We start from the raw sequence: 15,511 nt of genomic DNA, 5'->3' as shown, positions 1-15,511 counted from the left end.
AGGACGAACCGGGTTCCATTTCAGCCAATCAATAAATAAGTACCTAATTCTAAGCTTGAGGAACTGTTTCCTTTCCTTGTACGGGACATTAGTAACCAAACACCTACTGAAGGAAGGAAGACATCAGATGAAATGTCTTTAGGCTAAATGGTTTAGATGACCAAGAAGATTGCATAGACAGGATTTCCATGTCCAGACAGTGCAAAAGTTACCTTCCTTGTTTTTCTTCTTTCCAGTGAGGCTATTTGCAGGCATCTTTCGAATTGTTTTGACAAATGTTTATGCATTTTTTCAACAGCCTGTGAGTGGGTTTGAGCCAGGCGTACCTTTTAATTCACGGGGGAAATCTGTGAATAGGCTCCTAAAACCATGCCATTCTGGTGTTGACAGTAGTGCTGCTACTACAATACTGGATGAATGGTGTTGTGGGTGTCATTTTCCCACTCCCAAGCAGTGAATATTCAACTTCTGGAGAGAAGACGGAGATAACCTCTGGCTACAACATCTTTACTTCCCTAATTTACGCCTCCTTTTTCTAAGTTTTTGAAAATTGAATGTAATTGTGCCTTTCACAGTTTCCTCCTAGTGCTATCCTGGTTTCTCATTGGTTGGATATGCTTTTCCTTCATACTACAGAGACATTTTTGGGAGTTACTGCTTCCTGTATTTAGCTACATTCATACATATGCTAACAGCATTGAATTGTTAGCAAGGATTACCTTTTGAATGTGGACCCATAATTTTAACTATGAGGTGATGTGCTGGATTCAGATGGATAACTATTGTCATGGTTTGCAAAAGCACTGTGCTGTGTGTGTGTTAACTGGAAAATGAAGTGCATGAAGCCGATTGGCTGAGCCTGCAAAGAACTCAAGATTGATTTGATACTGTTTCTGTTCTGCTGCTGCAGAACCAGTTTGGACAAGTTTTCAGTTGCTGACTGAGTACTGCTAGTGAATATTGCTGTGTACTCAGTGAGGCCTTGCTAATTGGAGGTCTGTTTGTTGCTGAGGAAAAAGAGAGAAGAACCAGGACTGTATTCTTCTCTGAAGCAGATTTGTGGACTGAGAAAGGACCATTTATGACTGTGGACTTCTGTAAGTGATAAGAGGGACCATTGTAAATACTGTACTACTGTTTTTGATCTCTTGGAATCAGTAAAGTTCCTGTATTTTTGTTCTGCAAACTTGAGTGGCGTGTTATTGTTCTGCGGGTGACTCTGGATCACAGACACAACTAAGAGCTTCAATTTATCATCATCAATCTGTAACAACTATTAATGTCACCAATTAGAACCCTATTGAGGCTCCAGCACCCCAAAATCATGTTTGGTACAGATAACTGCATTACTAGCAGCACAAACTATTTTTTTTATAAGTCTTGTATTCGCAACTCGGGTTGACAGTGAATTCACATTTATTGTGATGATGGGAGGTATAGGGAAATGAATATGTGCACAGGAACCTGGGAAAGCTTAACTGCACAAAACATGAGAGATGGATTCACAATAACCAGCCAAATCTCAAAATTGTGTAGTTCTTCGTCAAAAAAGGGCAGGGCATGGGCCTGAGAGGGCAAAGCACAGGTATCATAACCACCACCGTAATCAATAATATATTTATACTCCATTTTCCTCTCTTAAACGAGACTCAGAGGAGTTGTCTATGAGGTGGTGCAATAAGCAGATAACACAACCTGTGTTATTACAGCACTATTTAGGGTGATTATTCTGATGTATTCCAGCTTTCTATGGGAATGGGTTTGCAGTGTGTAAATAAACCATGGTGCAATAATGTCTCTAGACAGATAATTTTTATATCTGGGATTTGGTTGACCTTTTGGTAAATCTGAAACCTTTTTACTTCTGCCTACATCAGCCGCCTCCAAGGGCTGTAGCTGTTCTTTACTCTCAAATACTATTTTATATATTCAGCCGAATTTTGTGCTAAAGGTTTCTGTAGAGATCACGGTTCAGGGAATTGGAGGTGAGATGAGATACATTTCTCTGCACTCGGAGAAAACAGAAGATATCAAATGAGATAGCTGTGGAAAGTTGCTGAGAGTGATGATATTTAAGATGGGCACCGTGTGTTCAAAGGGAAGTTGTTTACAGAGAAATAGCTGGAATGGCATATGGCCATACCCAGTCAGTATATTCCTTCAAAGCTCTTTCTTGGGGTTGCCACTTGAATTGGAACTACATGTTGTACAGTAGAGTCTCGCATATCTAACCTCCACTTATCCAACGTTCTCTATTATCCAACGCAGTCGGCCTTTTAGTAGTCAATGTTTTTGTAGTCAATGTTTTCAATACATTGCAATGTTTTGGTGCTAAATTTATAAACACAGTAATTACTACATAACTCTACTGTGTATTGAATTGCTTTTATGTGATGTTTTGGTGCTTAATTTGTAAAATCATAATGTAATTTGATGTTTAATAGGCTTTTCCTTAGTCCCTCATTATTATGTAACATTTTCACTTATCCAACGTTCTGCTGGCCCATTTATGTTGGATAATTGAGACTACTGTATAAGTGACCAAATAGCCAAGTCTTCAAGAATAATAGTTTGGATGTTTGTTTCTTAATTAATTTTACATCTTCTGTTAACGGAAATCGGATTAAGGATAGCATGGCAAGATGCAAGTCTTGAGGAATGGGAAGATTACCTAGATGAATGGGGGCAATACTCAAAACCCAAATCCTATTATATTAGCCACTTGGTCAAACAACATAATGTTAAAGAGTTTCTTTGTTATGCATTAGAAAATATAGTGAGACATACCTTAGTTACAGTCCAGTTGGATTACTGTAACAGAGCTCCATATGGGGCTGCCTTTGGAGAGTGTTTGGAAACTTCAACTGCTCTCAAGAACTTTTCTGAAATTTTTCTGTTTTGACAGATGAGTGACGTAGAAGTCCTGTCAAACCCAAACAATGTGCTGGACCTTGCTACTTGTTGCACAGGCATATGTATTTAATGCACTGTTAATTATACAGTAGAGTCTCACTTATCCAACATTCACTTATCCAACATTCTGGATTATCCAATGCATTTTTGTAGTCAATGTTTTCAATACATCATGATATTTTGGTGCTAAATTCGTAAATACAGTAATTACTACGTAGCGTTACTGCATATTGAACTACTTTTTCTGCCAAATTTGTTGTATAACATGATGTTTTGGTTCTTAATTTGTAAAATCATAACCTAATTTGATGTTTAATAGGCTTCTCCTTAATCTCTCCTTATTATCCAACGTATTCGCTTATCCAACGTTCTGCTGGCCTGTTTATGTTGGATAAGTGAGACTCTACTGTATATGTTAATCTGTTTTGGATTGTTATTTATTCTCTTTCTAATATTTGTATTTTGTGTATTTCTTAATATGTTTTTTATTTGTTGCAAATTGCATTACATTCCAAGGTGGGAACGGGAAAAAAATACATTTAGGTCTCTGTATCCATGGAGTCCACTATCCATGGCTTGAAAATATCCACCCCAACACATTTTGAAAAGCAAACCTTCATTTTTTCCATTTTATATGAGACACCATTTAACTATGCCATTACATATAATGGGACTAAAGTATCCATGGATTTTGGTATCCATGGGGGTCCTGGATACCAAGGGCCCAAAGGCAAAAGTAATACATGGGGTCTTGATCAAATCTGAACCCACATTAGGGGATTAAAAATGGGAAAGGAGGCTGAGGAGAGGTTTCAACAATTTCTCCTTGCACACCATGGGTCCAGTCCAGTCCAGATCATCCCAATATACTGATGAATACGAAAGTACCTCTCTCAGCATTAAATGCCATTCATTTAACATAGTGTCTGGGCTGACCCATTTTTAACAGAAGGCTAGGCTGACAGTAGAAGCATTGTGAACCAAATTATATGACAGAAAGTGATTGTAAATGTGTTTAGTGTGATCTCATGCAATTAATGTAGTCTTCCATAATAAACTACAGCAGCAGAAAATTTGATACCAGAGGCAGGAATACCACAGGAAAGAGGGGGGATAAATTCCTACATCACAAAAAGAAAGAGCAGTTCAGCTTCTTTTAGTTAACTTTGTATTTTAAGCTAACAATACACAAATGAGCTAGCTAGCATCCTGCTGGTTACTCCAAAGACAGTAATGGTTGAATGGTGAATTCAGCATAAAGGTAAATCGAACTGACTGAATGGATCCACTCTAGCAGGACTAATATCAGAAATGAGACAACCAGCTCAGGCAAGACTTGCATAAGTAAGCAGAAACATTTCGTACCTTCTAGAGGCCACCTACAGACTTCCAAAATTCATCTGTGGATGGCTCGTCCTTTTAACCAGCAATTGCTTATATTATTTCTATTTTTATGGTCAAACATATACAAGCCTGACTCCCATATCAGCAAGGGATACGTTTTTGACCATACCATGGAAACAAGAAACTGTACAGTGGCAAATTCTATTGAAATGAGCAACATATCCCTGGAAGTTACTATAGTGTCTCGTTCGAGGACCTAGAAAATTCCTACAGCATCCTCTCTAGTCCTCCTTTGACACCCTATGGTTACTTCTGTCAGAAGCCTACCACAGAATTGCCTGGAGGACCAAGACAATTATTGGAGCGGTCAGATTTTGTCAGGTTTATCTCGTCTTCCCCCTTTCCCTCTGTTTTTCTGTTTGTTCTTGCTCAATAAGAAGTTTGAAAGGCAGCTGCTGTTTTCCTTGCCTTTTTTGCAGAGGCACACAGCTACAGTAGGTCCTGCAAGAATCTGGCATTTTCCAAGCTCAACATTAGTTTACTGCATTACTTACTGCTGCTGTAATCTGATACAAAAGTCTTTATTTTCCATTCCTCCTTGATGGCTTTCCTACTGTCAATGCTCCTAGAACAGAGGGTGAGGAAGAAAGGAAGGATGGGCAGGCATAGAAATCCTTTGTTAAAAATGTTAACTGGTGTATACCTGTATTACTATTACTATCCTGTTATTAACATTATTATTGTTGTGTTTATGATTATTGGAATAGCCTTTCTTGTTCTATAGAGGTTATACAGCCTACATTCAATACCACACCGTTTTGGTGTCAAACGAAGACTGCCTTTAACAACAATTCAAAGAATGTCAGATATTTATTTATATCTAACCTTTCCCTTCAGTTCAGAATTGAAGATGGCTTACGACAGATTTTGATATCCAAACAGAGGCTCCTGGAACAAAACTCCAGTGGATACCAAGAGCCCACTGCAATCCTTGTTGTTTCTTTTGGTGGTGCAGGAACACAGCCTTATTTTAGCCATGCTATTTCTGCCTCTTGTTCCAAATTTTCTCTTAAAAGAGTTATGACCAATGTATTCATTCACTGAGACACACCTATACCCCTTTTCATATATAAGACTAACATCTCCTAGTCACGATGGCTATATATTACCTCCAGGATCACAGGAAGTATTCACTCCCAGAAAATGGGACTAGGTGTATACCACCAACCTTATGTTCTCCTTGTGGAATTGTCATAGGCAGTTGGGTGATCCCTGGAGTGACAAACACTGGACCAGAAAAGCAGATGTGTGATAACGTCTCCGAATGCTTCTGTCAAACACAAAAAAGAAAACCTTTTTGCATGTGATGAAGCAGTCTGAGTCAGTAGTAGACCAATTTCAGGCTTCCAAGACCCACTTTTGTATTTCAGCAAAGTCGCAAGGCTGAGGAAAGCATAAAATAACTACTCAAGGCAAATATACACCAGTTGAAGAACACTGAGATGATGTGCATATGGTTCAAACAAAGACATTGTTTTCAAGAACAGAACTAGGTTTGCAGTCCATTTAGACTGTAAACTTTTTATCAACAATTCATGTTGAAAGTTCATACCAACAACACAATGTAGAGGAAGAAGATTTCACATTAAACGAAAGGGAATAAAATGCAGTGGAGATTCAGTGAAAAGGCCTACTCATTGATCAATCTACATTCTATGTGCAAGAAATATTAAAAACAATGTAATTCGCAGAAAATGTAGCCTTCCAGACCCCTTCACGCAGAATTATACACCCCACAGATCGGTGAGCTTTGCTTCCCAACAGCCCTAGAGAATGTCCTATATATGAAGACCTATATGATCTTTTAGTACCCTGTGGTTTAATGGAGAACATGTAAATTAGACTGACTCATCAGATTTGGAAAGATTCAGAACTAGAATGCAATTTAAACAAAGAACCTCAGGAATGGCAATAGTTAGGAAACCTCCAGACATTCTGGCTCACTTTCTGTAATGTCAGACATACATATGAAACAGACATCGCAAAAATATGACTGTTTTATACCTATGTCATCACAGTGCTTTCACTCGTTTTCCTTGATATAGTCGAGTTGGGATATTCTATCTCAGTGGTTCTCAACCTTTGGTCCTCCAGGTGTTTTGGACTTGCAACTTCCAGAAATCCCAGCCAGTTCACCAGCTGTTAGGAATTGTAGGAGCTGAGGTTCAAAACACCTGGAGGACCAAAGGTTGAGAACCACTGCTCTAGCTTACTTAGAGTAGGTGTGGTCCTCCAAATGTTGTTGGGACTGCAGTTCCAATCATCTCTCATCACTAGCTCATGGGATTTACAGTTCAAAAGCATTCAGTGGCACAAAAGGCCACCCAGATGTAGTGGCAAGGACCGAGTTACCTGGTGGAAAGAAAGAGGCCAGATGATGGCATGGAGATGGCAGGTGGTTCTGGAAACAGCATCTTCTGAGCTGTAAAATGTTGCTACTCAGGCACCAATTCAGCGAAGGGAGAAGAGGTGGTGAGCCATACACATTGTATCGGGAGAGAAGTGCCAGTTTTAAATTAAAATCCTTTATTTGTCCCAAATACAATTCACAACTTATACATAGTGGGGGAAATGCTCAGTCTGTGCAAAATAAGGATGGCCTTCCTTTAAACTTACTAAGCTGTCCAGAACGGGTCTTTTTCTTCAAAGGGCGACTGGAGGTCCAGGTCCTCTCAAATGTACAGTAACTCGAACCATTTTACAAAATGACAGGCTGAATCCTTAACATACAACATAGTAAGGCAAAAGTTGAATTCTGAAGATTTTTTTTCTCTCAATAGAAGGAAGCATTTTTCCCATGAGTCACCTAGGGTCGTTTTTATGTTTTACTCATATATATATATTTATTTATTATTTACCAATGCTGTCATTGCTGAACTGCCAAAAAGAAGTGATTTGCTTTACATATTGCACTGACAGACAGAAGTACACGCTGTGTAACTGCTGAAAAAGGGATGTTAGTTTGAACAAGCCCATGGAGCCCATTTTTAAAAGGGGAAATGTTCCAATCCAGACTTTGGATATTCTTCTGCCAAAAAAAACAAACAAAAAAAATCAGAAAGAAAATTAAAACTGCAAGGGTTTTGGCTTATGAAAAACATTAAGAGGAAATGGAGAGAAAGCACATGGTGAAGCACTTGGAAACTTGCTTTCAAGATAAAAAACAAAATTGATGGAATATTTTTAAGAGTATGAAAGCAACATAATATGAATCCACATGAACACTAGGTTGTTCCAACTGCTTTCAAATAATGAGTGTACTATTCTGGCGATAATTTTGATTAAATAAAAAAATCAATTCGATTTACATTAATTTGTTCAAAAAAAGATCCCTCACTCTCTTTAAAGGAAAAAGTGCATCAGACTCCCTTTTAGCAGCTACTCATGGTTTGTTTTTCTTTTGTTACAAAGATAGCTTACCATTCTTGCTTGAAGAGAAGGGCTTTGTAAGACCTCACATGGGAGAAGTATCCAAATTATAAATGAAATAATTTATTATCAAATCCAGAATTTAAATAAAAGCCATTCTTGCAAAGACAAAAATAAAATCAAGAAAAAAAAAGCATGCACTCAAAAATTAGCGGTGGAGACAAATATACGTTTCTATACAGGCACTGGCAGACGCAATGTAATTGTTACCGTTACTCGATGTAACACACACCCCACCCTACAATACATTTTTTTCATCCACTAATCACTGAGGTACCAATATTTAAGAATGGAAAGTTCAATATTGAAAAATAAAACCTAAAGTTGAAGCTGTTTTCATTTTCCCCAGAAAAAAAACTATGGTGAGTTTTTGTATGAAATGTTAGTATACTTATAGAATTTTACAATCTACATTGGCTTTTCTCTCTCTCGAACCAAAAGAAAGTTGTGTTCCACATACACAGGTTCTTAGATAAAATGTTCACCATTTATATAACAGGAGTCAGTAGACTTGCAAATGAAGAGATAGTATCTTGACTACCTAGTGGCACATCTTCTTGGTTACCAAGAGGATCTGGAGTCTGAAACAACCGGTCGTAAATTCAGAACAAGATGCGCCATGCCACACAGTGCAACGATTTAGGGGCGACGGTCGATGAGACACTCACAGAGAAGAGCTGCATGGAAGTTAAGTCCACTTGCAAAGCAATTCCACATAAATTGCATTGCATGCAAAGGACGCCGCTGCCATGTTGGCTGGGAAGAAGAGTCCTCCGGTTAACGCAGCCACAGTTTAAGACGCAGTGCATCAACTCCGTTTAAATAGTATCTGAACAGCCTCTTGTCTCGTACAAAGCCAAGGTTTTCATAAAGTTTCAATGCGGACTTGTTTGTGATCTCCGTCTCCAAGACAACCTATATAAAAGAAGAGATATATTTTTAAGGACAGTTGCATACCGTTGGGACTTTCGCAGAGAACAAAATCCAAACTAGTTTGCAAGAACTCATGAAGTCATCAAATGGATGCATACTGAAGCAACAATCAACTTTAATAACCAACTTTGTTGTGAAAGGAAGTTGGTATTATGGCTCAGCCCCCATTCTTTGTAAATAAAATATTGTGTAAGAGGAAGAACACCGTAAGTGTTGGGATCCCAGAGAAGGGGCCTTACTTCACCCACTATTGCTCTAAATGCACTAAAGTTATTTCCACCCAAATAAGTCAGTGTCTCAGAAGAAGCCTTGACCTTTTAAACCAAGCCTGAACAACTTGGCAATAGTAAGGGCCAGAAATTAAAATAGGATCATAGATAGGTTTTAACACCTCACTTTCCAAATAAAGCTATAATAAATAAATTATTGGGCAAATAAAGCGTATAATAAAAAAGGGCAGCTTCAATTAATATTAATTACACTTATGTAAGATTTTTACTTCTTAAGAAATCACATCAATGTGAAAAAGATTACTCGGCTAATTAACTGAATATTGATAGTAAGAAAACCTGGAAAATGTAGCACTTCACAATCATAAAATTCTTATGTGAACAATGAGTATTTATAATAATTAGTATCAGAAAATGCATACCCAGACAATGCCAAATACAAAAGCTAGTTATTAATAAATGGTTGCCTTGAGTGAGTCACTCTCTATCAGCCTTGAGTCATACTGTCTGCCTCAGAGAAAGGTGCAGACAAACTATTCTTCTGTCTGCATATTGGCTGGCACTAAGCTTTAAAATGATTTCAGTTCAATTGTTCTTTATACATATTTCAATTAGCCACTGCTTCTCTACCACCAAATTCAAAGTGTAAGCCTACAAATTGCAGGCTTGATATGACTGGCCCTCCACACACCCAAGAGAAGTCCAGTCCCCGAGTTACAAATATCCAACTTACGACACAGAGTTAAGAACGGGGGTGAGACAACAGAAAGTGAGAGAAATCTACCTCTAGGAAGGGAAATTCACTCTTGAAAGAGTTATTATCATGGGGAAAACTCAACTGAAGCTTTATCATCAAATCTTTGTTTACACAACAAGCCAATTTTTTCAAAATCTAATTCTCAGAGATAGAAAGTGAAGTGAAAAAAAACACTACAGGGGTGTAAACCCTTCCCTATGCTATCCAAAGTGCATATATATAGCTAGAGTTACAATTAAAAATGTATCTGTTCCGACTTACATGCAAATTTAACTGAAAAACCTATAGAACCTAACTTGTTTGTAACTTGGGGACTGCCTTTTAGAACCTTTCAAGGAATGCACCATTTTTTAAAACTCACTTCTTTCAAGGGAAGCACCAACCCTTTTTAGCTCACTGTTCTCCAGGGAAATACCACCCTTTTAAACTCACTTCTCAATTGATATGATTCAAAACCACTGTGCCATGATAGTCAAAGTGGGGGCAAACTGTATTAATTCTATAGTGTAGATATGCCCTAGGTCAAAAGTGGAATTTGTTCTTGTAAACAAAGTTTCTGCAAATCTAAAATGGCCTTGGTGGTAAATCTCAACTACATTTCTCAACTACAAAGCCACAGCTTTGCCACTGTGTTAAGTTTTGGATGCTCTCTAAAGTGTTACTGCTTCCAAATACCTCCAACCTCAGGACAATATCAATGACTGGTCCCTGCTTGTGTTTCACTTTGTGTCCTGACAGATGATTACCAGGTTAAAGATATGTCCTTACCACCAAAAGCTGGATCTGAGATCCCTTCCCTACACAGCATGCATGTATTAATGATATTCAGTATTATCAGCTTACAGAATAAACTGAGCCTGCTTTGGTTCTGGAGCTCTATGCAGATATGAAAAACTGCAGAAGATCATGCACCATATTATTAAATCATGTTTTTTTTTGTTAGAAGTGACTTGAGAAATTGCAAATTGCTTCTGTGTGAGAGAACTTGCCATCTGCAAGGACACTGCCCAGAGGACGCCCAGATATTTTGAAGTTTTACCATCCTTGTGGGAGGCTTCTCTCATGTCCCCGCATTGGGAGCTGGAGTTGACAGAGGGAGCTCATCTGCGCTTTCCCCAGATTTGAACCGGCAACCTTCAGGTCAACAACCCAAACTTCAAGTCAGCAGTCCTGCCAGCACAACAGTTTAACATCGTGGTGATATTAATATGGTGTATGATGATCAGCGGCCCTTGGAAATTGCAGATCCAGAGCTTGCAGTTCTAGAGGTCCCACTGTGCTTCTGCATGTACCTATATTACCTTTCTTGTTGTTACTCTCAGTTTATCCACAGCCTAATTGCATCCATGTCTCATTCAAATATCTGATCATTTTCCTGTTGTTTATTCCAAATCATATCCTTCCTTAGTAAACAGCAAATCTACTCCACTGGGAGTCTCAGTGAGAGGGAGAAGGCTTCAAAACAGGGCAGCAGAAAGAAAGACCAATATAGGTAAACACATTTAATTCTTCATGGCATTTTATTTGAAGGCATTTTATTTCCACTGTTGTGACATGTGATAAATAGCCATATGTCGCAGACTCAAAACTAGTGTCTTCCAGAAAGAGCCACAAGCGATCTTATACAACTCAAGAGGCCACAGACGGAGAGAATAGAGGGCTCAAGCTGCAACAACCATAAAGCTTATGATGGAATAAACCAAACATTTAAACTTCATTAACATTTCCCCAAGGGATGCTTATGCTATCAGTGCCTCTGGCAGCATTCATTTCCATTCATTCAAACCTTCAGCTGTCCTTCGATACACAAAAGACTGTCAAAGTCAGTATTTTGAAACATCACCAAAATAGTTACAGGCTGAATATATGGGCGGGCTAGCTAGTAAAAGTAGTAGCAACATGCTAAGAGAGACAGTTTGGTATAGTGTCTTGAGCATTAGACTACAACTCTGGAGACCAGGGTTCAAATCCCTGCTAGACTATGGAAACCCAAGAGAGTGATCTTGGACAAGTTACATTCCTCAGAGGAAGACAAAGACAAATCCTCTCTAAACAAATTTTGCCAAGAAAATCCCATGACAGGTTTGCCTTAGGGTTACCGTCAGTCGGAAACGACTTGAGGTCACACGATAATTGCTATGTAAAGCAATCATTCATGAGCAGAGAATAGCAGCGAATGAAACACTGGAGATAACTTGCAATCATCTCCCTTGCCAAACACACCAAATCTTTCAACGGGGACAATTCACATATTTGTCTGTGAGTCAAGTTGCTGAGTGGCAAGGAGTGTATACACACGCAAGGCTCTGGTCTAAATATAACTGAGTTTTTTAAAAACCTAGCAAAGCAAGAGGAAGCATGCTGAATGCTCACATTTCAGCTTTCCAGCTCACTCCATCCTAGAGTCTAATAATAGGTGCAAGCTTGAACATACTAATCTAAACAATCTGACATGTTTTGAAATGTAAGAAGGGCTTCTTCAGAGTAGAGCTCAATTCAAAACAATTCCTTTGATACAACTCAACTGTAGCACTTATTAGAGATCAACTATGCTGGCTGAGTGTCAGCCTCTTGTGTCGGCTTGTGCTAAGTCACAATTGCTGAGAAACTACTTGTGGAGACCTCCATTTATTTATCTAATTTTTTATCCCTCTTTTACCCTGATGATGTAGGGCTCAAGGTGACTTATGGCAAGCTGAAAGCAAGATGGAACGAAATGTCTGAACATTTTTTTAAAATTAAAATAATCAGGCCATGAGGTTAACTTTTAAAAAGTTTTAAATTTTTATTCTTCAGCAACTGGAGGAATTAAAAATTCCCAGTGTTCTCTCAGATTAAAAAATAGCTAAGTTTTTATTTGTGATTTTTCACTTGATGCCAGCGAATATGGAGGGTTGACTGTGCTGTCTTTTAAGTATCTGAAGAGACATTTTCAACTTCTGCTTCAGAATTAAGTATTCCCTTATAGGCAAGTGGTTCACTACTATCAGGTTTAACCACTGTCATCTTTTGATGACTGATGGCCAGAAGTAGGAACACAGGAAAATTACAATTCTAAATTGCTCATATCTAAAATTCTTTATTTCCTATTTTCAGGAAAGGATAAAAATGTGCAGTGGAGCACATATTATCCAGATCAGAGAATGCTGCCAGCACCACCCCTTTCAGTGTTTACTGTGTTTATCAAATAATAATTAAGATCTATATTGCACTTGAAGTCTGGCTATCTCTGCTAGCTACATTAAGTTCTCAAGACAGGGCCTGCCAAGTCATCTGCTTTTCAAGCAGTGATTCAGTGTAGAAATTCAAGTTTAATGGCATTGTGTGTACTTCCAGATTTTCTTTTCCAGTTTTTCAGGAAAGCCTATTTGTCAGCAAGCTCCTGACAAAAAAGACACTTGGAAGAAAATATTTCTGAATGATTTTGCATAGGTTAATTTTGACAGATTCCTATTTAGTGTGCTATAAAATAATAACGGCTATATGCTTTTTCAACATCACATAAAATCACAACTGAAGGAACTGTACATTGTGTCAGAACTGGGAAGCCATAATTTGCTATCAACCAACAAACCACAATAAAAAACCCAAAATTTGAAATGGGTTTGAAACCCATGATCTGAGTATCAGAGAACATGACTTCTTTGTATTGATCTGTTATGGCAGTACCCCAACAACTGAAAACTGCTGCAAATACAGGTCAGCAAACAGAAAACAAAAAGTGAAGAAGATAATATCCATTTGTAGTATGGCCTGCATTCCTAACAGTGATGAGCACAAATCAATGTTTTAGTATGATATCTGAGATGCGTACTTTGGGATTCATTTTTGGCCGGTCATCTTGTTAGAAGGCAGTTCACTGGATTGTAAATGAGCCATAAAACATCTAACAGTTCTAAGACGACATTTTTATAGCAACATTTACAAGCCTGTCGAAGAAAGACACAATATACTAAGATATATTATTTATTTACAAACTATATATTCCATCACTCATCACAAAAATGATCCCTGGGCATCTTATAGCTTGCCATAAGTCAGCATAAAGCCAGTACAAAGGCACATGTTAGAAATATTACATATGCCAACCATTGGTCTTGTTCTAATATATACAAGCCAAGCCAGCTGATTGAAGGCTTGTTTTACCTAGTGCCAAAAGGTGTCCAAAATTAATGACAACTTGGTAGGTCAAAGGATTCCCCATCTGGGAATCCTATTACCAGAAAAAATTCATTAGCAGGGGGTATAACCAAAGTGGTCTTCCCCATGACTCTCAATTCATGAGCAGGACGATTCAGGGAAATGTTCCTAAATTCCTTTGTGCATCCAAACTAGCACTCGTAACTGGAATGGGTCACAAAGCTAAGCCAGCCAACACCTGCGAAAATCTCCTGCAATCTGATGAAATTTTAAAAACAAGTTCTGATTAGTGTTGTATATACTTCCAGAAGCATTCCATAACTCATATCTATATAGATTCCTCTACATTCAGTATTTTAGATTTCGTAACAAGAGAACATCACTTGCCACTGCTACAAGTGAACAGCAGAACAATTCCTAAATTTCACTAAATCTGGAAATCAGATGGCACACCAGACTGGTAAATTACAGAATATCTGTAGTAGAAATAGAACCAGGCAAGATGAGGCAGTTTCTGTCCTGGATAGTTATTAAGTACTGGAGCATGAAAGTTTAATAATGAGAAGCAAAATGCTAGAAAACTACTGTACTCTGGAGAATGATCAATGGTGACAAAAGGAAGCAGTCCCTCTTGTACTCAACAACACAATACAATCTAACATGCTGAGATACTTTTAAAAGCCTATCAGTGTTAGTTTCAGTGCTTTGCTAGGACACACACAGTATCTGCCTGAGTCAATTAAAAAGAACTGCTATAGTTTCCCTAAAGGGAAATCCAAGGCAACAAAGGCAAGACTTTTCACCTGTTGTAAACTTGCCTCATAGCCTAAGCACGAGTTCAAGCAGAAAAATGATGAAGTCAGACTGCAGGGATGCATAGCACAAAACCATAAAGATTAATAAGGCAGATAAAGAGATACCCTGCTGATCAAGACTACAAGGATCAGGCTCTTGTTTTAGGCTCAAAGGAGTGTCTGCCTTCCTCTGGACTGCTCTGAACTGAGTGAAAGATTCATGCCTGACCTGGCACCTGACCAAGGCACTCTAAGAAAGCCTATTTTGAGATGTATTGCTTTCATGTAAGACGGGAAGGGTCAGCCTGTTAGAGGTAGCTTCTGGAACAATTTTATCTGGCCCGCAACAACCCAATACAATTCTAATCAGGTGTGTTCAAACCTTTGCACAAAGTTTTGCTCTCACAATGCACAAACACAAACAATATTATAAAAGAAACTAGCTGTGCCCAGCCACGCGTTGCTGTGGCGAAGTATGGTGGTATGGGAAATAAAGTATTGAGGAATTGGTGGTAGTTAAGGTAAAGGGTAAAGGTTTTCTCCTGACATTAAGTCCAGTTGTGTCCGACTGCACACTGAAGTGGATTATATGGTAGTGTGGAGTCAAGATAATCCAGTTCAAAGCATAATAATATAAGATTATAAATGGGTGATATAGCTGTGTGGAAGGGCCTTGAGTCTACACTGCCATATAATCCAGTTCAATTATGATAATCTGTATTTTATAGGCAGTGTGGAAGAGGCCTAAGTGAGGCCTAACTCTGCCTGTCCCCTGGGTTGAGTGGGTTGCTAGGAGACCAAGTGGGTGGAGCTTAGCCTTTTAACTGGCAGCAATTGGATAAAAACAATTATTCCTCTCCCTCTAATTAGGACTTTATTTTTCTTTTCTTTTTGTTGTATGAACGTAGAAG

General features: G+C 38.4%; 1 protein-coding gene across 2 annotated transcripts in view; it reads right to left on the bottom strand.

Annotated features, from left to right (window-relative positions):
• Positions 1-6,822: 6,822 nt before the first annotated feature.
• naa30 (N-alpha-acetyltransferase 30, NatC catalytic subunit) overlaps positions 6,823-15,511 on the bottom strand; it is a 28,962-nt gene continuing 20,273 nt past the window's right edge. For both annotated transcript variants that reach the window (XM_062968648.1, XM_003225790.4), the window contains exon 5: positions 6,823-8,661. In XM_062968648.1, coding sequence (XP_062824718.1) covers positions 8,524-8,661 — 138 coding nt within the window. In that variant the 3' untranslated portion in view covers positions 6,823-8,523. The remainder of the gene's footprint in view (positions 8,662-15,511) is intronic.

Source organism: Anolis carolinensis, chromosome 1 (genome assembly GCF_035594765.1).
Source record: "Anolis carolinensis isolate JA03-04 chromosome 1, rAnoCar3.1.pri, whole genome shotgun sequence".
NCBI lineage: Eukaryota > Metazoa > Chordata > Lepidosauria > Squamata > Dactyloidae > Anolis > Anolis carolinensis.
This window is presented reverse-complemented; position numbering and strand designations above follow the sequence as displayed.